This window comes from Lynx canadensis, chromosome F1 (genome assembly GCF_007474595.2).
Source record: "Lynx canadensis isolate LIC74 chromosome F1, mLynCan4.pri.v2, whole genome shotgun sequence".
NCBI lineage: Eukaryota > Metazoa > Chordata > Mammalia > Carnivora > Felidae > Lynx > Lynx canadensis.
The window spans coordinates 2,871,000-2,896,746 of NC_044319.2; the positions used below are offsets into that span (position 1 = coordinate 2,871,000).

At 38.2% G+C, this 25,747-nt stretch overlaps 1 protein-coding gene across 9 annotated transcripts in view; it reads right to left on the reverse strand.

Annotated features, from left to right (window-relative positions):
• Positions 1–25,747, reverse strand: part of CDC42BPA (CDC42 binding protein kinase alpha) — a 317,618-nt gene that overhangs the window by 98,271 nt on the left and 193,600 nt on the right. For 7 of the 9 annotated variants that reach the window (XM_030301801.1, XM_030301804.1, XM_030301802.1 and 4 more), the window contains exons 13-15: positions 19,390–19,632; positions 19,027–19,137; positions 2,272–2,519 (exon numbers count right to left, since the gene is read on the reverse strand). In XM_030301801.1, the coding sequence (XP_030157661.1) occupies positions 2,272–2,519; positions 19,027–19,137; positions 19,390–19,632 (602 nt within the window). The remainder of the gene's footprint in view (positions 1–2,271; positions 2,520–19,026; positions 19,138–19,389; positions 19,633–25,747) is intronic. The other 2 variants (XM_030301808.1, XM_030301810.1) reach the window with 1 other exon arrangement.

Here is a 25,747-nt window from a genome sequence, read left to right on the forward strand (position 1 = left end):
GCCTAATACACATCTCAAACGGAACTTGTTTAAAATGAACTCCCAGTAATACTCTCATCCCCAACATGCTTCCCTTACCCTGTTCCTTTCTAAACGGTAACTACATCCTCCTAATTGCTAAAGCCCCAAACCTCAGCACCATCCTTGGTCCTTCCTCTTCCCTTCTCATCCCACGTCTAAACCATCAACAAAAACCAGTATCTTTACTGTTCAGGAGCACAAGAATTCCAATGTTTCTCACCACCACTTCTGCCCCCACCCTGGGCCAAGTCACCACCCTCCTTTGCCTGGATTTCTGTGGCAGCCTTCTACAGGAGTTCAGGGCTTTTCTCCTCTTATGGAAGTCAGACTTTTTTTTTTTTTTTTTTAATGTTTGTTTATTTTTGAGGGAAAGAGAGAGAGGAGAGGAGAGGAGAGGAGAGGAGAGGAGAGGAGAGGAGAGGAGAGGAGAGGAGAGGAGAGGAGCAGAAAGAGAAGGAGACAGAAGATCTGAAGCAGGCTCTGTGCTGAGAGCTCAGAGCCTGACGTGAGGCTTGAACTCACGAGCCATGAGATCATGACCTGAGCTGATGTCGGATGTCTAACCGACTGAGCCACCCGGGCGCCCCTAAGTCAGACTATTCTTAACCAGGTAGTCAGAGTAACCCTTTTAAAACACAACCCAATATCTCAATTTTCCACTCAAAATCCTGCGTACTCCCCGCATCAGTTTTCCTCAGAGTAAATAACCAGAAGTGACCTGCTATAAAGCCTTACATGATCTGGCCCCTGTTCCCCCTCATACTCCTCTCCTATGATTCTTTCCCCTTAAGTCTACTTCAGCCACACTGGTCTCCTTAAACTATTTTTCTTAATAGACTTTACTTTTTAGAAAAGTTTTAGGTCCATAGCAGAGATTTCCCACTTACTCCCCGCCCCCAAACACGGTACAGCCCCCACATCATCATCCCCCACCAGAGTGGAACATTTGTTACAGTTAGTGAACGTACATCTGGCAGGTCGTCATCACTCCAACTCCACAGCTCACGTTAGGGTTTGGACACGTGCGTAACGGCATGTACCCATCACTGTAGCATCACACCAAGAGACTGCCCTGGACATCCTGCCCTGGCGTCCTCCTGGACATCACATCCGCCCCCCTCCCCCAATCCCTGGCACCCACTCATCTTTTTACTGTCTCCACAGTATTGCCTTCTCATTATTTTTTTTAACAGGCTGTTCTTCACATAGAATGTTCTTCTACATCTGCACAGATGCCCCCACTTTCTTCAGTCCTTCTCATCGCAATTTTTCCAGACCAGCCTATATACACAATTTAATTGCCCCCTTAATGCCTCATGGCCCCATCCTGTGCCTTATGTTCTGTTCCTGGCATTTATCATTACCTAACATATTCTATATTTTACTTATTTTGTTTACAGCCCTTCACCTGGCTAAAGGAAAGCTCCATACGGACAGAGATTTGTCTGTCTGTCCACTGCCACGTTCCCAGTGCCTACAATACTGCTTTACCCACAGCAGGTTCTAAAAAAGTCTGGCTGAGCGAGTATACCAAACTAAATAAACTTTGGCTTCCAATAGAAGTTGAGAATGACAACAGCACACATCCGGCTGCCTAAAATCCTGGCACTTTCTCACACCTGGCCATTATGGCACCCAGGTTCTGGCTCTCCGGGACCTTCTGAGCCCACACGCTTCCCCCACCTGCCCGGTCAGCACCTGCGGTCCTGCTCATCTCTCGCTGCCAGGTTCCTCCTTGCCATCTGCTCCCGCCTGTCCCACTCCACACGGGACCACGAGTACTGCCCTGTCACCTGCCTTCAATGGCCTCGGCACGAAGTCCAAATTCCTTCCTCCTTCGTGACCTTGCCTCCACTTCCCTCTCCAGCCCCGCTTCTCACCCTCTCATCTGTGGCTCCACCGTAGGGAACAGCCTTCATCTTCGGAACGTGCCCTGTTCCCCTTTCCCTCTCCATCTTGGCACTTAATGGACTCCCTTCCACAGTTAGGTATTTTCTATTTCTTTGGTCTTGGCTAGAATTTAGTCCAAAAAACCTAGACATACCAAAGTTACCTCCCGTGCCTCTGCGAGGGCTGCACCTGCCCTTCTGCTCACACTTACACCATCCCGCTGGTTTCCCAACCCCCTGTCATCCTCGGGTGACTAATCTGGACTTTGGGATACGTGTACTGCCTGCGTATCTCCGGTCCCTGGCACACCGCAGGCATTCAACAGATACTGACGGGAGGGGTAGATAACTCGATGCTTACCTCTCTCTCCTGTTTTTTTCCAATTTGTCTTTCAAAATCAAAATTTCCTTGTTGAGAGCAAGTTGCTGGCCTTCTGAATCATGAAGTTCTTTCTTCAGGTTTTTAATTTCATTGGCGTGTATTCCTTCTCTTTTAGACAATTCTTCTTCATAAAAGATACTTTTCTTTTCTAAATCAGTCTTTAGTTTGGTGATCTCTTGCTGATGTTCTATGCTGCACAGTCCTGGTGAGTAACTAATTTGTTTTTGCTATAGAAGTAATAACAAAAAATTGGTTCATCTATATGAATAACAAAATGCCAATTATAACGTCTTTCTGTAATGCAAAGAACTGTTCATATAACTGAATGTTACTTTTGTACATCATCACACAAAACAACTTTCTTTATTAAGGCTATTAACCTTTTGCCAGCCTTATGTTGCAAATATTGTTCTCCGTATATATATTCCCTTATTGTTGTCGTATTTTACAGCCTTCTTCCTACCAAGATTATATATTTATCTATAACTTCCATTGGCACTTATATAGTTATTTGCTGATATTTAAATTTCTAATTTATACACAATTATTGCTGGTGTATGGAGTGAGGGAAAAATCTAACCACGGCTTATTTCTGATGTGGAACCAATAAAGGATTATGAATATGCAAATGTCTTTAGAAGAGACAAATCTGGGGAAGGGAATGACAAAGCTAGAATGTACACAAAGGAGAGAGAGAGGGGCTTCTCCAATGGTCCAGGGAGAAGGACAAAGGTCTAATCAAACATCTTCACAACCACTGGAAAAAATGACAGTCTCTTGGCATTTAGGTAGGACATTAGGGATGAGAAATTTAGCCAAAAGCCACCCTTTTAGAAATTAGGATAAAATGTCTTCTCAGTAATAAGGTGAAAGGAAAATGCAAAGTCCAAAGCTTCTTCTGGACGGTGCTAAAGGGTAAAGAGAACAGAGATGATGACTGTTTAAGACCTCCTGAGCTTTGTAACTTTTCTACGACTTGGTTATAAGCTATCTATTCTCCCAGGTGTTCAACAATAAACCTTTTAAAACCCAAAGGACCTACGGGTGTACGTTTAGTGACAGCAGGGAATCATGCCCTAGAGGACAGTGTCTCTTGTTTTTGAAAACAGTATTAAAGGCAGAAAAACTGTGAACAGCAGTTGATTTAAAGTTGAAAGAAAACTATCCTAACTTCTTCACATTTGAGATACCTACCTTTTTTTCAAAACAAAAACAAAAACACAAAACCAAAGACATCCACTGGGTGGGAGAAATGTCTCTGGGGTATCCACTGGAATTTTTAACCGTTTACTACAAAACTACTCACGCCGTGCGTGCCTCCCACATGCAAGACCCAGATTCCAGCAGTTTCTGGGGGCAGCCTGGCGCACACCGCGCTGGGGAAACTGGGAAGAGCCGCAGCAAGTCAGATTCTGGCGCGTACGCATCTCCGCAAAAACGATGCCGAGATTGACATCTGCGGCACTGACCGCTTACCTCTTCATTTTCAGAGTCCCCTCAAGAACATTTCGGTCTGCTGCTCTGTTTCGTACAGTTTGCTGTTGGCAGAGCAGCAGCACGCGCTGAAGTTTCGAGCAAAAACTACCCTGACGTCAAAACCTACCAAAGATACCACCAAAGAAAGTCATGGGCTCAAGTCACTTGTTGATAAGGATGTCAGGAAAAAAAAAAAAAAATCAAATCAAATGCCAATGAAGTAGGGGTGCCTGGGTGGCTCAGTTGGTTGGTCGAGAGTCCGAACTTCGGCTCAGGTCATGATCTCACAGTCTGTGAGTTCGAGCCCGGGTCGGGCTCTGTGCTGACAGCTCAGAGCCTGGAGCCTGCTTCGGATTCTGTCTCTCTCTCTGCCTCTCCCACGCTCATGTTCTCTCTCTTTCTCTCTCTCCCCAAAATATATAAATATTACAAAAAAATTTTTTTAATGCTGATGAAATGAAACCGTATATAAAAAAGACACTATCTACCACAAAAGAACACGTCTTCTTGCAGGTATTGAAGGTAATTTAATATTAGTAAATTTATTAGTAAATGCAAAAAAATTGCATTACTTTAATGGATTCCATTAAAATAAATCCGTATGATAATCTCAGTAGGTACCCATGCCCAAATGTATTTGATAAAATCCAATACCAATTGCAAATACCACCCCAAGTCCCATAATAAAACAAAAAACAATAAAGTAATTCTCCTACCTTAAAAAGTGCCCCCTTTTCAGCTATCAGACAAAGTAATACCTACTGGTGAAGCACCAGAAATACAAAGATTTAGAAATAATAATAACGGAAAGGGTGCCTTCCATGATCTCTTATGTAGTAGTTTTTAAATATTCTGTTTGACCAAGGAACGTGTGCAACAGTCACAAGAAATTATTAGAAAGGAAAGTGATAAAACCACTATAATTTCCATATAATTGTTCGCCCAGAAAATGTAAATAAATCCATTAAAAAGTGGCAGAACTGCTAAAGCTGAGTAAAGCAAGTGCATGTAAGATAAACACAAATCAGCAGTACTTCTGGAGAGTGGAATGAGCAAGAATAAAACACAGCAAAAAATTTCACTGTTTTAAAAACAATCAAACAAAAATGATCAGAATCGAATACACACACGTGAGGAATAATAGTGAGTAATTTATCTGAATATTACATGAAGAAAGGACAAGTCTTTATAACAGACCTTAAAGAAGACTTGAAACAATACAGAAAAATACCAGCTACGTGAAAGAAAAGATTAAATGCATATGTACTTAATATTTATCATATTATATTCCTTGTAAATATAATTAAAAAATTAAATACGGGAAATGACGCAGGGGTGGCAGGTGGAGACAAAAGTTCCCAGTACATAGGAAAAATACACTTGGAAAAATGCCAAAGAAAATCCTGGAGGAAAAAAGGAGTAAAGAGGGAGAGAGAAGAATATTCTTTTCAGATATTAAAACATACTATATAAATCTTATTTTTAAAAGTTTTATTTATTTTTGAGAGAGACAGAACATGAGCAGGGGAGGGGAAGAGAGAGAGAGGGAGACACAGAATCTGAAGCAGGCTCCAGGCTCTAAGCTGTCAGTGCAGAGCCCGACACGGGGCTCGAACTCATGAACCATGAGATCATGACCTGAGCCGAAGTCGGACGCTTAATCAACTGAGCCACCCAGGCGCCGAGTTAAATATTTTTAGACCCAATAGAAACGTGCAGGAAAAGGCAGAATTACATGCTTAACAAACTGTGAACAAAGGATAAGCCAAGCTTTGAAGCAATAAAAGAAACATTGACGAAAATGAGAACAAATCTCCTGTAATTTGAAAAGGAAACAAGACCAAAATTAAAGGGCAAATGATAAATTCATAAATAGTTGTGGAAAAACTAAGAAATATGCTTCCTCGCTATGCAAAGGGTTTATATGAACTGTAAGAGAAAAATTCAGACTATAAAGCTAAAAAGGCAAATGACTTAAAGCAATAATCCACAAAGAAAAAGTGATTAATAAACAATCTACTAATAAAGTAAGAAATGCCTCTTATACTTGCAACAATTTGTGGCCCGTACCAAGTGCCTCGAAGTGATTTGACAATTTCATTTCTAAGTATCCGTTCTAAGAAATAATATTTAAAAAAGCAGGGCACAAAAGCGTTCATGGTAATACTGCAAAAGTGAAAGATAAATATTTAATAGCAGAGGATTGAATGACTGGATATTTTTCCATAATCATGAAGATTGTTTGTGATAGTTACGTAACGAGTGTAAATGCTTGTGTTGTACTTTCAAGTGAAAAATCCATGTGTTAAAGGTTGAATCGTGTCCTTCCAAAATTCATGTTAAGGCACTAACCACCACTAGTATCTCAGAATATGATCGTATTTTAAAATATGGTCTCAAATACCGTCTGATCTGACCTATGTGCAATCTAATGGCGGTTGTCCATGGCTGGGACAGTGAGGGAATGGGGAAATGTGGGTCAAAGGGTACAGAAATTTCACACATGTAGGATGAATAAGTTCTGGAGATCTGACGTGAAGCAGGGTGAACACAGTTAACAATACTGTATCGTATACTGGAAATTTCTAAGAGGGTAGATCTTAACTGTTCTCAGGCTAAAAAAAAAAAAACAAAGATAAGTGAGGCTATGTTAATCAGCTCTTTGTGGTACATATTTCACAATGTATACGTATACCTAAATATTACATTTTATACCTTAAGTATACACAATTTGTATTAGTCAATCGTATCTCAATAATGTTGGAAAAAAAATAAAAGTAGGGTCTTTACAGAGGTAACTGACTTCAAATGAGGTCATTAGGATGGGCCCTATTCCAATATAACTGTGTCCTTATAAAAAGAAATCTGGACTCACAATCTTGCACACAGAAAGAAGGCAGAGATCCAGGTGATACATAAACCAAGGAACGCAAACTATCACCACCCCACCAGCACTGCTTTCGGGCATCTAGTTGCGATAATTGGGACAATAAGTTCCGGTTTTTGAGGCCACCCAGTTTGTGGTGATCTGTGGCAGCCCCAGCAAACTAACACAACAGGGTGAAAAGCTCTTGTAGCATATGGTCACAACAACTGAAAAGTATATATTTTTTAACAGCCTGATTGAGCTACTATTCACATACCATACCATTTAAAGTGTACAATTCAATGGCTTATGGATATTGCGTTAGCGGTGTAACACATAGCCCATAAAGTTCTGCCATTTTAACCATTTTAAGCATAGAGTTTAGTAGGTGTTACATTCAGAATGTTGTGCAACCATGACCACAAACTTTTTCAATATCCCAAAGAGAAATTCTCTACAACCACTAAAACCACTAAAGAATAATTCCCCATTACCCACTCTACCCAGCCCCTGGTAACCTCAATTCTGCTTTTTATCTCAATGAATTTGCCTATTCTAGATACTTCATCCAAGTAGAGTCATACAGTATTTGTTCTTTTTGGTCTGGCATTTCTCACTTAGCATAATGTGTTCAAGGCTCATCCATGCTGGAGCATATATCAAGAGTCCTCCCTTTTGAGGGCTGAATGATATTCCATTGTATATAAATACATTTGCTTCTGTCCATCTGTTGATGGACACTTGATTGTTTCCACCTTTTGGCTACTGTAATAATGTTTCAAAGAACACTGGTGTAAAAACTATCTGTCTGAGTCCCTCTTGCAATTCTTTAGCGTACAGTACATAGGAGGTGAATTGTTGGGTCATATGGCTAACTCTATGTTTCCCTTTCTGAGGAACCACCAAACTTTTAACATGCTTGCAAACACCTGTTTCGTTTCTTTTTAACCCCCTATTTTAGCCATCCTAGTAGGTATGGAGTGGTATCTTGAGGTTTTTAACTTCAAGATGTTGAACGTCTTTTCATGGGCTTATGGGCTATTAAAATATCTTCTTTGGAGAAATGTCTATTCAAGTTATTTGCCCTTTTTTTTTAATGTTTATTTATTTTTGAGAGAGCGAGAGAGACAGCGCGTGCGTGAACGCATGAGCATGGGAGGGGCAGAGAGGAGACACAGAGTCAGAAGCAGGCTCCAGGCTCTGAGCTGTCAGCATAGAGCCTGACATGGGGCTCGAACTCACAAACCGTGAGATCATGACCTGAGCCAAAGTCGGATGCTCAACCGACTGAGCCACCCAGATGCCCCTGCCCATGTTTTGATTGAGTAATTTGCTTTTTGTTGTTCAACTGTAGGATTTGTAGGATTTGTTTATATATTCTGGGTATCAAACTCCTACTTAATTTGCAGATGATTTCTTTCATTCCTTTAAAAATGTCCTTTGATGTAATGCACACAAGTTTTTATTTTGATGAAGTCCAATTTATCGATTTTTTTTTTTTCCTGCTTAGGTTTTCAGTGTCATATCTGAGTCCATGCCATGGTCATGAACAGTTACCCCAGTGTTTTCCTCAAGAGTTTTATGGCTGTAGCTCTTATATTCAGGTTGATCCATTTTGAATAAATTGTTTTATACAGCAAGAGCTAGGGATCCAAATTTCTTTGCATGCAGAAATACAGTTGTCTTGGCACATAAATTGAATAGATTGAATAGATTTAGTACGATGTCAAAAAGCACATGGCCATAGATGCAGGAGTTCATTTCTCCACTCTTCATGCTATTCCAGTGGCCTGTGTTTCTATTCTTAGGCCAGTACCACACGCTTTTTGTTATTGTAACTTTGTAGTAAGTTCTGAAACTGGGAAGTTTGAGTTCTCCAATTCCATTTTTCTTTTTCATGATTGTTTGGCTACTTGGGGCCACCTGAAATTCTTTATGAATTTTAGGATTCTATTTTCCATTTCTGCAGAAAGGGCTATTGGAACTTCACTAGCAACTGTAATGAACCTGTACATCACTTTGGGTAACAATGACACCCAAACAATATTGTCATCCTATCCATAAATGTAGTATGTCTTTCCATTTACTATGTCTCCTTTAATATCTTTCAGCAACGTTTTGTAATTTTCAGTACACAAGTCTTTAACCTTCTTGGACAAATTTATTCTAAGGAACTTTATTCTTTTAGCTGCTACTATAATTGAAATTGCTTTCACAATTTCCTTTGTGGATTGTTCATTGCTGACTTACAGGCACACAGCTAATTACTGAAGATTGGTTTTGCAACCCTGGGGTCATCTGTTGTCTACTTACTAAGTCTTAAAAGTTTTCTCTATATTTTGCATGACAGTCTTTTGCAGAGCAGAAAATTTTAATTTCTTTTTTTTTTTTTTTATTTAGTTTTTTAAATGTTTATTTGTTTTGGAAAGAGAGAGAGAGACAGAGCCTGATGCAGGGCTCGAACTCATGAGCTGTGAGATCATGACTTGAACCGAGGTCGGATCGGATGTTTACCCGACTGAGCCACCCAGGCACCCCAGAAAATTTTAATTTCAATTAAGTCTAGCGTATCAAGTCTTTATTTCACGGATTGTGTCTTTGGTGCTGTATGTAAGAAGTCACTGTCCTACCAAAGGTCATGTAGGTCTTCTCCTATGTTATCTTCCAGAAGTGTTTTAGTTTTAGGTTTTACATTTAGGTCTGCGATCCATTTCGAGTTGGTTTTTGTAAAGGTTGTAAGTTTCATTCATTCATTCATTCATTCATTCATTCATTCATTATGTGGATGTCTAGTTGTTCAGCACTATCTGCTGAAGAGACAATCTTTACTCCACTGTATTGCCCTTCCTCCTTTGTTAAAAATGACTCCTATGAATATTCATTCAGTGTCTTGATTACTGCATGTTTATAGTAAGTCTTGAAGTCAGGCAGTCAGTCTTCCAACTGTATTCTTTTCCTTCAATATGGTGCTGGCTATTCTAGGTCTTTTGTCTCTAAACAAACCTTATATTTAGTTTGATGATATCCACAAAAGGACTAGTTGGGATTTTGACTGGGAATGCATTAAATCTACAGACCAAGATGGGAAGAACTTACATCTTCATGATACTGAATCTTCTTATCCACAAAATGGCATGTCTCTCCATTTATCTAGTTCTTTCATTTCTTTTATCAGAGTTTTATAGTTTTCCCCATATAGGTCTAATGCACATTTTATTAAATTTGTACCTAAATATTTCACTTTTGTGGGTATTAGTATTAATAGTGTTGAGCTTCAGATTTCAGTTTCCACTTGTTCAAGGCTGTTGTATAGGAATGCAATTGGCTTTTGTGTATTAATCTTGTATCCTGCAACCTTCCTATAATGTCTAATTAGTTCCAGTTCTTTCGTCAATGTTTTTCATTCTCTGTATAGACGATCGTGTCGCCTCTGAACAGACAGTTTTACATCTTCTTTCACAATCCACATACCTCTTATTTTGCCTTCTTGTCTTACTGCATTAGCTAGGATGTCCAATACAACACTGAGAGGCAGTGGTGAAAGGTACATCTTCACCATGCTCTGGATCTTAGTGAAAAAGTGTCAAGTTTCTCAGCAATAAGTATAATGTTAGCTGGCATAAGGTAGCTGCCTTAATGATCGATCATGGTGTTGAGTTCACCCATGTCCTTACTGACTTTACATCTCCTGGACTTGTTCATTTCTGCAACAGGGGTGTTGAAGTTTCCAAGTAGAATAGTATAGTCATCTATTTTTCTTTGCAGTGCTAACAGTTTTTGCTTCATGCATTTTGATGCTGCTTTGTTATACGCATACATGTTAAGTCCTGTTATGTCTTCTTGGAGAACTGATTCCTTTATCGTTATCCGATGCCCTTTTTATTCCTAAAAACTTTTGTTACTCTGAACTCCACTTTGAAATTAATATAGCTACTCCTGCTTTCTTTTAATTGGTGTTAGCATGGTATATCTTTCTCCATCCATTTACTTTTAATCTATATCTGCCTCTATATTTAAAGTGGGCTTCTTATAGACAATATATAGTTCGATATTTTTATCCTATCTGACACAATCTCTGGGGTTTTTTATTTATTTCAAAAAATTTTTAATGTTTATTTTTGTGAGAGAGAGAGAGAGAGAGAGAGAGAGAACGAACATGAGTGGGTGAGGGACAGAGAGAGAGGGAGACACAGAATCTGAAGCAGGCTCCAGGCTCTGAGCTGTCAGCACAGAGCCCAACAACAGGGCTCGAACTCATGAGCTGCAAGATCATGACCTGAGCTGAAGTCAGATGCTTAACTGACTGAGCCATCTAGGCACCCCACAATCTCTTTTGTAACTGGTGTAGTTAGGCCATTGACATTCTAAGTGATTATTGATATTTTTGGATTCATATCTACTATATTTGCTACTGTTTTTCTATTTATTGTCTGTGTTCTTTATTCCTATTTTTGTCTTCTACTCCTCTTCTGTCTTGGTTTTAATCAAGTGATTTATATGATCCCATTTTCTCTCTGCTCTGGGGATATGTTACACTTCCTTTTTAGTGGTTGTGCTATAGTTTGCAATATCTATTTACAACCAGTTCAAGTCTGTTTTCAAAATATATTCTACCACTTCACGCGTAGTGCAAATACTTTAAAATGAAATAATCCCAATTCCTCCCTCTTATCCTCTAGATCATTGTTTTCATTCATTTCAGTTTTATACAAGCATATAGAAGCATGTGTGTCTGCACATATAATCAAACACATTATTTTTAAGTATTAGATTAAGAAAAATAAAATTTTAAATTTATTTTACCTTATTCCTTCTCTGACGCTTTTTCTTTAACTTTTTAAAAAAAATTTTTTTTTTCAACGTTTATTTATTTTTGGGACAGAGAGAGACAGAGCATGAACGGGGGAGGGGCAGAGAGAGAGGGAGACACAGAATCGGAAACAGGCTCCAGGCTCCGAGCCATCAGCCCAGAGCCTGACGCGGGGCTCGAACTCACGGACCGCGAGATCGTGACCTGGCTGAAGTCGGACGCTTAACCGACTGCGCCACCCAGGCGCCCCTCTTTAACTTTTTTTAATATTTATTTTTGAGGGGCGCTTGGGTGGCTCCGTCGGTTAAGCGTCCAACTTCAGTTCAGGTCATGATCTCGCGGTTGGTGGGTTCGAGCCCCGCGTCGGGCTTTGTGCTGACAGCTCAGAGCCTGGGGGGCTGCTTTGGATTCTGTGCCTCCCTCTCTCTCTGCCCCACCTCCACTCACACTCTGTCTCTCTCAATAAATAAACATTAAAAAAATATTTTTGAGAGAGAGGGAGACAGAGAATCCGAAGCAGGCTCGGTGATGTCAGCGCAAAGCCTGACACAGGCCTCGAACTCACCAACTATGAGATCATGAGCTGAGCTGAAGCTGGATGCTCGACCGACAGCCACCCAGGCGCCCCCTGATGCTTTTTCTTTATGTAAATACAAGTTTCTGACCTATGCAATTTCCCTTCTCTCCAGATAACTCCTTTTAACATTTCTTGCAAGGAGGTTTACTGGCAACAAATTCCTTAAATTTTTGACTCAGAAAGTCCTTATTTTTCTTTCACTTTTGAAGGGTAATTTCATAGGGTACAGAATTCTAGGTTAATTTTTTCTCACAACACTTTAAATATTTCACTCCACTCTCATCTTGTTTGCATGGGTTTCTGAGAAGTCAGCTGTAATCCTTGTCTTACATCCTCTACAGATAAGGTAGTGTGTTTTTTTGTTTTGTTTTGTTTTGTTTGCTCTGGCTTTTAGGATTTTTCTTTATTTTGACTTTCTGTCCTTCGAAAATGGTATCTCTAGGTGTAGTTCTTTGGGCATTTATCCTGCTTGGTATTCTCTGAGCTTCCTGGATCTGGGGTTTGGTGTCTGATACTAATTTGGGGAAGTTCTCAGTCACTGTTGTTTCAAATATTTCTGCTGTTCCTCTCTTTCTTCTCATTCTGATAGTCCCATTGGACGTGTCACAACTTTTATAGTTGTTCCACAGCACTTGCATAGTCTCTTCTGGTGGTGTTTTATTCCACTGTTTTTCTCTCCGCCTTCCAGTTCGGTCAGTTTCTATTTAGATATCCTCACGTCAGAGTCTTTCCTCAGCTATGCCCATTAAAGATTATTTTTGTTTCTTTTTTTTAATGAATATAATTTATTGTCTAACTGGCTTGTATACAAAACCCAGTGCTCATCCCAACAAGCGCCCTCCTCAATGCCCATCACCCACTTTCCTCTCTCCCCCAACACCCCCATCAACCCTCAGTTTGTTCTCTGTATTTAAGAGTCTCTTATGGTTTGCCTCCCTCCCTCTCTGTAACTATTTTTCCCCCTTCCCTTCCCCCATGGTCTTCTGTTCAGTTTCTCAAGATCCACATATGAGTGAAAACATACCGTATCTGTCCTTCTCTGACTGACTTCTGTCACTGAGCATGATACCCTCCAGTTCCATCCACATTGCTACAAATGGCCAGATTTCATTCTTTCTCATTGCCAAGTAGTATCCTGTTGTTATATATAAACCACATCTTTATCCATTTGTCAGTTGATGGACATTTAGGCTCTTTCCATAATTTGGCTATTGTTGAAGATGCTGCTATAACATTGGGGTACACGTGCCCCTATGCATCAGCACTTCTGTATTCCTTGGGTAAATTCCTAGTAGTGCTATTGCTGGCTCATAGGGTAGCTCTAATTTTAGTTTTTTGAGGAACCTCCACACTGTTTTCCCGAGCAGTTGCACCAGTTTGTATTCCCACCAACAATGCAAGAGGGTTCCCCTTTCTCCACATCCTCACCAGCATCTGTAGTTTCCTGAGTTGTTGATTTTAGCCACTCTGACCGGAGTGAGGTGATGGCTCAGTGTGGCTTTGATTTGTACTTCCCTGATGATGAGGAACGTCGAGCATCTTTTCATGTGTCGGTTGGCCATCTGGATGTCTTCTTTGGAAAAGTGTCTATTCATGTCTTCTGCCCATTTCTTCACTGGATTATTTGTTTTTCAGGTGTTGAGTTTGGTAAGTTCTTTATAGATTTTGGATACTAGCCTTTTATCCGATATGTCATTTACAAATATCTTTTCCCATTCTGTCAGTTGCCTTTTAGTTTTGTTGATTGTTTTCTTTGCAGTGCAGAAGCCTTTTATCTTGATGAGGTCCCAATAGTTCCTTCTTGCTCTTAATTCCCTTGCCTTTGGAGATGTGTCGAGTAAGAAATTGCTGCAGCTGAGGTCAAAGAGGTTGTTGCCTGCTTTCTCCTCTAGGATTTTGATGATTTCCTGTCTCACATTCAGGTCTTTCATCCATTTTAAGTTTATCTCTGTGTATAAGAAAGTGGTCTAGTTTTATTCTTCTGCATGTTGCCGTCCAGTTCTCCCAGCACCGTTTGCTAAAGAGACTGTCTTTTTTCCATTGGATGCTCTTTCATGTTTTGCCAAAGATGAGCTGGCCATACATTTGTGGGTCCAATTCTAGGTTCTGTATTCTATTCCATTGGTCTATGTGTCTGTTTTTGTGCTAATACCATACCATCTTGGTGATTACAGCTTTGTAGTAGAGGCTTTTTTTTTTTTTAAATTAATTTATTTATTTTTAGTAATCTCTACACCCAGCGTGGGGCTTGTATTCATGGCCCCAACATCAAGAGTTTACATGTTCTTCAAACTGAGCCAGCCAGCATCCCAAGACATTGTTAATTTCTGTTACAGTATTTTTTTATGTCTAGCATTTCTTTTTGATTCTTAGAATTTCCATCTCTGTTTTTACCTTATTCTTCCATGCTCTCTACTTTACCCACGAGAGTCCTCAGCATATCAATCAATCATAGTTTTAAACTCCCAGTCTCATATTTCAACATCTCTGCCATGTCTGAGTCTGGTTCTGATGCTTGCTCTATGTCTTCCAACTGTATTTTCTGCCTTTCAGTATATCTTGTAATTTTTTGTTGATAGGCACACACGATGTTGTGCATAAAGGAATGCTGTAAACAGGCTTTTAGTAACGTGGTGGCGAGTTGTGGGGCAAGGGGAAGTGTTCTACAGTCCTAGCATTAGACACCAGTCTTTTATTGAGCTGGTGCCTCTGGACCATACACTGTAAACCCTGTCAGCTTTTATCTCCCCCTTAGTTTGGGCAGGATGACCAGAGCAGGCTGGAATTGGATGTTTTCCTTCTCTCAAGTTCATCAGGCTCTGATAAACTCCAGCAAGTTAAGCTCTGGTTGAAGAGTTTCTCCAGAGAGCAGACCATGTTAAGACGAACAGGATGCTCTGGCATATTTCAAAATGGTTCCCATTACTGTTAGCATAAGGGGACTCTTCTCTGATGTTCACTGTGAGAACCCGGTCAAGGTCCAGGAAGTAAAACTCACAAAAGTGTGGGATCCTGCCAATGACTATGTTCTCTGGAGATTTTATCTCTTAGACTTGTCCACACCGAACCTCCAACGATCTTTCAGTTATAGTACAGGTTTCCATACACTGGCACTGATTCCTACAAAGGTTTCTATTCTGGTAAATTGTGATTCTCTGTATTTACCTGTCCACATCTCCAAATGTAAGAGCAGCGGCTTATCCTGTGATGTCACCTCTCTTGCAGGTATAAGAAGAGTTGTTGATTTTTTTGATTTATTCAGCTTTTAACTTGTTCAAACATAGTGTCTTCCAAGCATCATATATGCTGGGCTAAAAACTAGTAGCATTTTTTTGAATATTTTAATATATAGGATCATGTGATCTATGAACAGAGAGAGTGTTTGGGTTTTTTTTTTTTTTTCTTTCTTTTTTCCATTCCAGTTTGGATGCCTTTTATTTCTTTTTCTTGTCTAATTCCTCTGACTAGAGACTCCAGTATAAGTTACATAGTAGTGGTAAAAATGGGCATCCTTGTCTCATTCCTAATGTCAGGGACAAAGTTCTTGGTTGTTCAACATTGAGAATGATGTTAACTGTGGGCTTTTCATAAATGTCTTCCATCGTGTGAATACATTCCCTCCTAATCCTAGTTTTCTGGGAGCTTTGTTCATAAAAGGATGTTGGATTTTGTGAAATGACTTAATGTGCTTCAATTAAGATGATCATTCCCCCCACTCAGGTTCTATTAATGTGATTTATTTTCTTAACTGAACTACCCTTGGATTCCTGAAGTAAAACCATTTGTCATGGTGCATAATCCTTTTAATATCATTTTGGACTTGGTTTGCTAGCATTTTGTTGAGGATTTATATACATCTATGTTCATTAGGAACACTGGTCTGTAATTTTCTTTTCTTGTAATGTTTTCTTTCTTTTTTTTTTCTTGTAATGTTTTTAATATGGCTTTGGTATCAGGGTAATGCTGACCTTATAGGAGGATGAGTTGAGAAGTACTCTCTACTCTTGTAATCTTTGGAAGAGTTTAAGAGGGATTGGTGTTCATGCTTCTTTAAATGTTGGATTCAATTCACTGAAAGCCTCTGGCCCGGTACTTTTCTTTGTCAGGAGATTTCTTCTTATTGATTCCATCTCTCCACTTGTTATGTCTGTTGAGATGCTCTGGGTTTTGTTGTTGTTTTGTTTTGTTTTTTGAGACACTTCAAGTAATGTGTATGCTTCTAGCTAAAGGTATGTCAACTTTATTGATCTTTGAAAAAATCAACTTTGGTTTCATTCAGTCTTACTATTTTTCTATTTTTATTTAATTAACTCCTCTCTAATCTTTATTATTTTCTTCCTTCTAGCTTTGAGTTTCTTTTGCTCTTCTTCTGATTCCGTAAGATATTAAATTAGGTAACTGATTTAAGATCCTTCTTTTTTTTTTTTTAACGTAGTTACTTATGGCCATAAATTTCCCTCTGAGCACTGCCATACTGCATTGTATGGTCAGTATGGTGTTTTCATAGGATTCCTCTCTAGGTGTTTTCTAATTGCCCTTGATTTCTTCTTTGATCCACTGGTAAAGAGCATCTTGTTTTATTTCCACATATTTATTAACATTCCAATTTTCCTTATGTTACTGATTTTTATCTTCATTCCATTGTGGTTGGAGAAGACACTTTGTATGATTTCAGTCTTCTTACATTTTTGAGACTTGTTTTGTGCCTAACATCCGGTCTATCCTGGAGAATATACCATGTGCACTTGAGAAGAATGTGTATTCTGCTGTGTTGAGTAGAAGGTTCTATACATGTTTGTTAGGTCTAGTTGGTTATAGTGTTGCTCAAGACCTCTGTATCCTTAGGTATCTTCTGTCTGTATGTTCTATGCATTATTGGAAATGGGGTATTGAATTTTCTGTTATTCAAGAATTATTTCTCCCTTCCATTCTATTGAAAACTGTTCCTAATGAACTGAAGATTCCTACACCCTTTTAGAATGGCCAAAATAGGTTTCAAAACCAATTCAAAATAGGTTTACAAGAAATTAAACCAAGAAATTCCAATTTTAAATACCCTCAAGGAAAGACAGTATGAGAATAATCACAGCCAACACTTACTGAGCCTTTACTTTCTGCCAGGCCCTAGGGAAATAATTTTAAATCCATTAGCTTATATACTGGGGAGATTTATGATTATCCCAAATTTATAAATGATACAAGAGATTATGAGAGTTTGATCAACAGGTAAATACATGTGATTCAAAGTTCTCAGTGCAGCAGTGTTTACTACAGAAAACAATAAAGAGCAGACTAGTGGATAGAACACGGCACTGAGTTAGAAAATCCAGGTTAAAAATTTTGTTAATGTTAACTTTTTTTGAGAGAGAGAGAGAGAGAGAGAAACAGAGAGTGTGAGTAGGTGAGGGACAGAGAGAGGGAGACACAGAATCCGAAGCAGGCTCCAGGCTCCGAGCTGTCAGCACAGAGCCCGACGTGGGGCTTAAACTCATGAATCGTGAGATCATAACCTGACCCGAAGTTGGACGCTTAACCGACTGAGCCACCCAGGCACCCCTTGAAAATCCAGGTTTATCACTTTATCACTTATGACTACATAATCCTTAACTCTCCTGGGTCTTAATTTCCTCAAATGCAAATAATCTCTACGATACTTCCAGTCTTTATGATTCTTGTTTGTTACCCAATCACCTACATGCCGGAAACAAAAGAGTCCCTGACTGAAAATCATTTGAGACAGTAATGTAATACCTTCTATACACTAATCCTGTTCCAGAAGCGTAACTATATAGAAGAAACATCTCTAGTTTGAAAAGCTAACCAAGACTGTGCAATCATGATGAATCACAAAAAGAAAAATAAACCAATCTCTGAACAAGAAATAAAATCTAGAATTTATATTTACATTTACAACAGAGAAATCTTATTTGCAACCACTGATCTCTAACCGTCAGAGAAAAAGTTCTGACCAAGTGTACCGCGTCATTCGTTCGTGGATTTAACACATTTATCAAACAAGTGTTAAACATGTGGCATCGAGCCAAGTTAATACTATACTTGTATGTTTTCAATAAGCTAGGTCACAGTTTAGGCAAGGAGACATTTTGTGGATAAATACAAAAAAAAGCTATGCTAAAGTTATTAACAGAATCCCACCGTGGCATAAACTTCCTGAGATGACATGCAACTTGATTCTTATGTCTGCCAGATGAGTGAGACTGGACTGTGCATGGTTATGCAAGGAGAGGGTGTAGGGGAGGGGGGGCAGACAACACAGGAGACTGCTCCAAGGTTAGAGTGAAGAAAAAGCAGACATCATTCAGATTATCATTTAGCGTTGTAGAAACAGGATGTCCATTTAATCTCAATTCTCTCACTTTGGCATACCTAACGCTATCATCACAGCTAACAGTTACTGAGCACTTGACAGATATATGTATGGACTCCTAACATACAACCAATGAGATAGGGTTTTACAGATAAGAAAACCTAGGTCCAAAGAGATGAAATGTTTTGTCCAGTATCACATGGCTAGTAACAGATAAGGCTAGGACTTAAAACCAAGTAGTCCAATTTGAGAGTTGGCACAAGGACATCCCTCGCTCGGATGTGTTAACCCATGCCCATTATCATCTGATCCCCCCTCACAGGAGTACATGCAGAGCTACCCTGAGGCTCTCCTCAGTCATTTACAAGATCGAGGATCTGGGTATGTGACGGTGCCCCCATGCAGATTCCCAGTGCATCTTGTCCAGGTGTGCACAAATATTTTAACTCTTTCCCCATAGATTTCTTCTCCCCACTAAGCACAACCTTCCCTTTCCTTCCAGAATGCTGGGGAAGTCTATGTCAGCCTCCACTAGTAAGAAGGAGAATTACGAATGTTAGGTTTGAAGGAGAGCTAGTTTTTACCCCACGTCAAAGAGACAACAGAAACTAACACTCCTGTTAAGCCTAAAGAGAAGAAAATTAATCCAACTTCGCGAATGTGAAATCAAACGATACCTTTAGTCCCTCCAATTCGTTTTCCAGTTGCTTAGAATAGTGCTCGCTCTGTTCACGCAATTTCCTGTCTTTAGATGCTTCAGCAGCCACAGCTTCTGAATGAACTTCCAGCTTTAAAATAAAATGAACAAAGCGGATTTCATGGTTATACCTGTTTTTTCCAGTAAAATGCTTTTTCCCCCATGGGAATTTACCTTGTCACAAGAAGATAACTCAAATGTTGAAGTTCACGTTAAGTAAAATTATCCAACAAGAAAACTGTTTTTAAGAATTCAAGCATGATATACACATCATTTCACTCATCTGAAAAAGCAGCTTTAATCACTACCCCCTGGGCACTGGACAATCTGCCTGACTACTAACCTCTTTCTTGGCTCTCTCTGTCCTGCGCAGTTCTTGCCTTAAGCTTTCAACTTTTTGCATCACTAGGTCCACCTCTTCTTCCTTATCTCGGACATGGCGAGCAAGTTTCTGTTTTTGGGTGTGCAACTCTGTTAGCCGCTCATTGATCTCCATGAATTCCTGCATGGCCAGTTTCCTCTGACAGTGTGCGTCTTTCAGCTCTTTGGACTGGTTTTTTAATCGCTCACTAGCCTGGACTAGTTCCTATGGTTTCGTAAAAAGAATATAAGTTACCAATTCTGCAACCTAGGGACCAATTTTGGCCCTCAAAGCAGCCATCACGAAGTCATGAAGAGCCAAAATTATTCATCTCAGGACAAAATGAAAAGGAATCAACTACTTTTGAACAGATATTAACAGCGTGGTGCTCTGTTCGTGTTCTCAGCTCCTTACGCTCATCTGCTAACTGCGATGGCACAGCTGATCGAACCTTCTAGTACCTTAGTTTCTACAAACAAACAAAGAGTATAGGAATACCAGAGGTGATGGTCAAAATAAAGATTTTGTGAAATGTAATGGATACTTGTGAGATGTTTGAAAATTATATTGAATTACTACAAATGATAAAAAACAAGGAACGCTCTTATGTGGAGACTATGCCTTAGGCCAGAAGCAAGGAGAGAAAGCTAAATAAACCCCCGGATAAAAGTGGGAGGAGAGGAGCTTAAGAAGACTCAGGTCAGGACAACCACCGGCCTCCGGGCAAAAGGAAATGCAAATCCTTTTTGAGAAAAGAGCCCCGATGAAACGTAGGTTTTTTAAGACACACAAATATGAGCGCACAACCACAGATTCCCAAAACCCAAAGAACAAACGACCATAAGCAAAGAACAGAAACAATAATAATAAACTCCAATGGGATTCGGACATTCAAATTGTCAAATAGTAACATAAAATGGAATGTTTGAGAAAGTAAAAAAAAAAAAAAATCATGAAAATGGGAAAATGACAAAAGACTATTAAAAATGACCAGGGAGACTTATAAACAACTGTACAGAACATTTAGAAATGGGAAAAATACAAGTGTTAAAACTAAAGACCTGAATCTGCCAAAAAGTGTTAAGGCTCAAACCCAGAAACTTAAAAAAAAATAAAATTGCATAGCACCAAACAAAAACAAATGACCTTAAAGGAAATCAGTGAAAAAAGACAAATCCTCTATCCTCTACCCTCTAAAACAAAAGGATAGACAGAGCAGACACTTAAGAAGTAACAACAGAAACAGGGAAAATCGAAAGAGTGAAGAAAAGTAATTAAAACTGTATGCCCAGAAAAATTCCTGTTCACGTATGAGGCTAAAATAATTAGATTCATATAAACGAAAATTGACAGAATCACCATCAGATCTGTGCTAAATAGGAACCTCTAAAGATTTCTCTCAGGGAAAAGAAAAATAATTTTAAAAGCAAAGTCTATGGGAATGCAAGCTGGGGCAGCCACTCTAGAAAACAGTATGGAGGTTTCTCAAAAAACTAAAAACAGAACTACCCTGTGACCCAGCAATTGCACTACTAGGCATTTCTCCACGGGATACAGGTGTGCTGTTTCGAAGGGACACATGCACCCTTATGTTTATAACAGCACTATCAACAATAGCCAAAGTATGGAAAGAGCCCAAATGTCCATCAATGGATGAATGGATAAAGAAGATGTGGTATATATATACAATGGAGTATTCCTCGGCAATCAAAAAGAATGAAATCTTGCCATTTGCAACTACGTGGATGGAACTGGAGGGTATTATGCTAAGTGAAATTAGTCAGTCAGAAAGACAAAAATCCTACGACTTCACTCATATGAGGACTCTAAGAGACAAAACAGATGAACATAAGGGAAGGGAAACAAAAATAATATAAAAACAGGGAGGGGGACAAAACAGAAGAGACTCATAAATATGGAGAACAAACTGAGGGTTACGAGATGGGCTAAATGGGTAAGGGGCATTAAGGAATCTACCCCTGAAATCATTACTGCACTATATGTTAACTAATTTGGATGTAAATTTTAAAAAATAAAAAATAAAATTAAAAAAAAAAAAAGCAAAGTCTAATGACAGAGAAATGGGAGGGCCAAGACACTTGTGAAGATAAATATGAACGTAAATATGCAGAGAAGACTGTATTATAAACATGTCTCATTTGTAGAGTAAACAGAAAGGATATAAGTAAAATACTGTCAAAAATAACACAACAGTTGGAAAGAAGTAACAGAATTAGAGGTCCTTAAATTTTGGGGGAGATAATAATTGAGACTTTGTTAAATATGCATGATAATATTCAAGAGCAACCATTAAAAACTGTTAAAACAAGTAGTGAGAAATGTGGGAACAAAAACAAACAAAAACTCAATTAAATTTCAAGAAAAAAATTATGCAAAATGGAAAAATTCTGGAGATTAGTTGCACAACAACATGAATATATTTTACACTGCTGAACTGTACATTTTAAAAATGGTTAGGATAGCATTCCATAGGACAGACTTAAAACAGATTACAAAGAAATTGCAAAATCATCATAGAAAAATTGGTGAACACATCATGATAATGAGAAATTTTGACTTGACAATCATTAATAGATAAACCAAGCAGTTAAAAAATACTGAATATAGAGATTATCAAACTTCATATATAGATGCTTGCACCCAATATTGGGAACATACATTCTTTTCAGGCATATAGTGAACATCTGAAAATGGAACAGTCTGTTTAGGCCATGAAACAAGTCTCAGCAGATTTCAAAGAACAGATATCAACAGTTCAAGTTCTTTGATAATATCACCATTACAATAGAAATTTCTAAAAAGGCTAAGTTCCATAATACCTCATTGGTCAAGGAGAAAAGTCATAAAGCATGTTAAAATATTTAGAACTAAAAAAAAAAAGTTGAAAATATAAACAATAAAAATGTTCAGCACATATAATGAGAATGCAGTAAAAGGTTTACTTAGGGGGAGATTTATAGCTTGAAACACGTGTATTGAAACTAAAACAAAAGTTTAAATTTAGTGAAATTCCACATAGAAAGAGACAGAACACACTAATGCTTCCACCAACATAAGATGATAATAAAAATAAGAATATAAACTAATGAAAAAGAAATGTTATAATGAACATCAACAAAGCCAAAAGTTGAGAAAAATAATAAAATAGGCAAATACCTGGTGAGATCAAACAAAGAATAAATGCAAAAAGAAACAATGTTAAGAAAGAAAAAAAGATTATGACTACAAACCTGGAAAAGATTAAAAAAGCTAATAAAAGGATACAGTGAAAACTTTATGCCAATAAATTTGTTAACTTTTGAAATGAATGAATTCCTACAAAAATACAATTCATCAAAACTGCTTCAAGAAGAAACAGAATCCCTCAATAGTCCTGTAATGATTAAAGTACCTAAATAATAGTTAACAAACTCTCCCCATCCCCTCAGAGGGAGAGAATTTCCAAACTCAGATGGTTTTACAAGTGATTCCTCCAGTGTTTCAAGGAACAAACATTCTTATACAAACTTTTCTAGAGAAGAGAAAAAGAGGCAATGCTACACAACTCATTCTAGGAGACCAATATAATCTTGATACCATAAAAAACACCAGAAAAATAAAAGAAAAAAATTACAAGCCAATTTTACTGATAAAAACAAATCAGATATTAAAAAAAAAAAAAAAAAAAAAAAAAAAACGGCATCAGCAAATCAGCTTCAGTGATATATAAAGTAGATAAGCATGAACTCTGGACCTAAACTTCTTGTGTTGGAATTCTAGCTCCATCACCTTCTAGCTCTATGATCTTGAGCAAGTGAGCTCAAGCGTACACTTAAGCAAGTGTACTTGACCTCTCTGTGCGTGGTCTCATCATTTATAAAATACTAATAACAACAGCAGCAACAACAACAATAATAATACCTAAATCACAAGGCTCTTATAAAGATTAAATGATCTAATATACGTAAAACACTCCAATAGCAGTGCCATTACATAAGCGTTACATGCACTGGCATATTGTTATTTAGGAGGTAATATATGCACAATTGTGGTTTAACCCAGAAATGCAAAAATGGTTTAACATTAGAAAAAGTCTATAAATATAACTTACCAAACCAAGTCATTAAAGAACAATCATATAATCACATCAATAAATATTAACAAATTCCTAGAAATCTGTTGTAATAGCGTACCGAAGAGCGTATTTAATAAGTCCGATACCCATTATAAAAATGATTAGCAAAATAGGAATAGAAGAGAACTTTCTTAACCTGATAAGAAGTGTTTACCAAAAACTTACAGAAAACATTATTAGTGGTGAAACAGTAAAGGCATTTTCTTTGAAACCAGGACTAAGACAGGAAAGCCTGCTATCACCAGTTCTATTCAACACTGTACTGTGGGTCCTAGCTAATACAGTGAGACAAGGAAAGAAAGAAAAGTCATAAAAATTAAAAGAAGAAACAAAACCGTCATTATTTGCAGAAAACCCTAAGAATCTCAAATATATTAGTACAATTAATAAGAATTTAGCAATGTTGCCGAAGCAAAATCAGTAAGAAACTATAAAGATACCATTTAAAATATGAAAAAAATAGAACAGTAAATTTAAAGAAAGGCAAATGAGACCTGCATTAAAATTTTATGTTAAAACATTTAAGATGTTAAAGATATGGTGAAATCTACCAAGTTTGTGGATGGAAAGACCGTGGGGCTCCAGAGGAAAGATTTTTATGGTTTTGTACAGACAGACCTTCCTAAAACTTTGTACTGAAAGTTGGGACCTGGGCTAAAAGCAAGCCTTATAAATTTATGACTAATTTAGAATGAGAAACTCGAAGAGATTTAACTCCTGGATGTATGTGCTTATATTTCAACAGAGGTGGGAGAGAGGAACCTGGATCAGGGAGCCAACCCTCTTTATAGAGCTGTAGGCTCTGGGCTTATCTTTCCCACTGGAGTGATTTATTTATATTCCAAAGGGTCCTAGACTCTTCTCTTTACATTTCCAAGGAGACTCTCAGAAGGATGGGTAGAGATGATGGGGGCAGGGAGTAGGAAGCATCTGCTTCTCCTCCTTTATATAAAACACCCTCACGTTTTTAGGATTCCTCATACACAACACAGACTCCATACATATACAGATGTATATACATACATCTAAATATATGTGTGTGTGTGTGTGTGTGTGTGTGCGTGTGTGCGCGCGTGCATGTGTGCATAGGGCTTTATCTATCCAGCTCATTGCACTGCCCCAGAGGTAAGACAGCACCCAGGGGAGCAGTGTGCGTATTTCTGCTGTATGTACATCACAATACTATGCTCTGGTCTTGAAATCTGTGTGTGCGTTTGGAATAATATTAATAAATGTGGATAGTAAGAACCTAAAGATTCAATGTTGTAATGATGTCAATTCTCCTGAAATGACTCTACAGATTTAACACAATTTTAATCAAGATCTTATCACAGTTTTTAAGGAATGGAGAGGTGAGATAACAGAGTCATGCATAAATGAAAATGTGACAGGTGACGCTGCACGTCACTGTGGAAAAGAGGGCCTATTTAGTAAATGAACAACTATTAGCTACAGAGGAAAATCTGAAATTGGATCCCTATATCTCACATGATATGAAAAAATAAATCTGGTATGTTAAAATTTAAATACCAAAGGCCAAACTTTAAAACGTCAAAATAAAAACCGAGAACTTAAAAAAAAAAAACAAACAACTGAGAATTTTAGCCTTAGGTTTCTTACATGAGCCAGCAAATCTCTAAAAAGAAAGATCAATATAGTTGACTACATTAAAACTCAGAACTTCTGTTACTCAAAAGCTCCCATAAAGAAAATGAAAAGTCAAGCCTCTAACTGGGAGGCATCTTAATATACACAACTGACAAAAGATCAATATAGAAATTTTCAAGAATTCTTAACAAATCGGTAAGAAAAAGACAAAAAAAACCCAACAGGAAAATGTACAAAAGATACTGAGAGGCATTTCACAGAAGAAACAGAACTGATAAGTGGGCATACGTGAGATACTCAACCTCATTAGTAATTGGAGAAATTAAGACCATAAATAAAACATGGTTCTAGACCTAAAATACGAACTTCAATGGGGTTGGCCAAAATAATCTATCTAGTAACATGAAGTATTGTTGAATACAGACCGGGTGGTGGGAGTGGGAGTGTAAATTGGTACAATCCGTGGAAAACGATTTGGCATTACCATAAAAAACAGAATATTTGCATTACTTATGACCCAATTATTCTACTCGTGATTCTGTGTACAAGTGTGTGCATATCAGCATACATATTCAAGAACGTTCATTTATAGTGGCT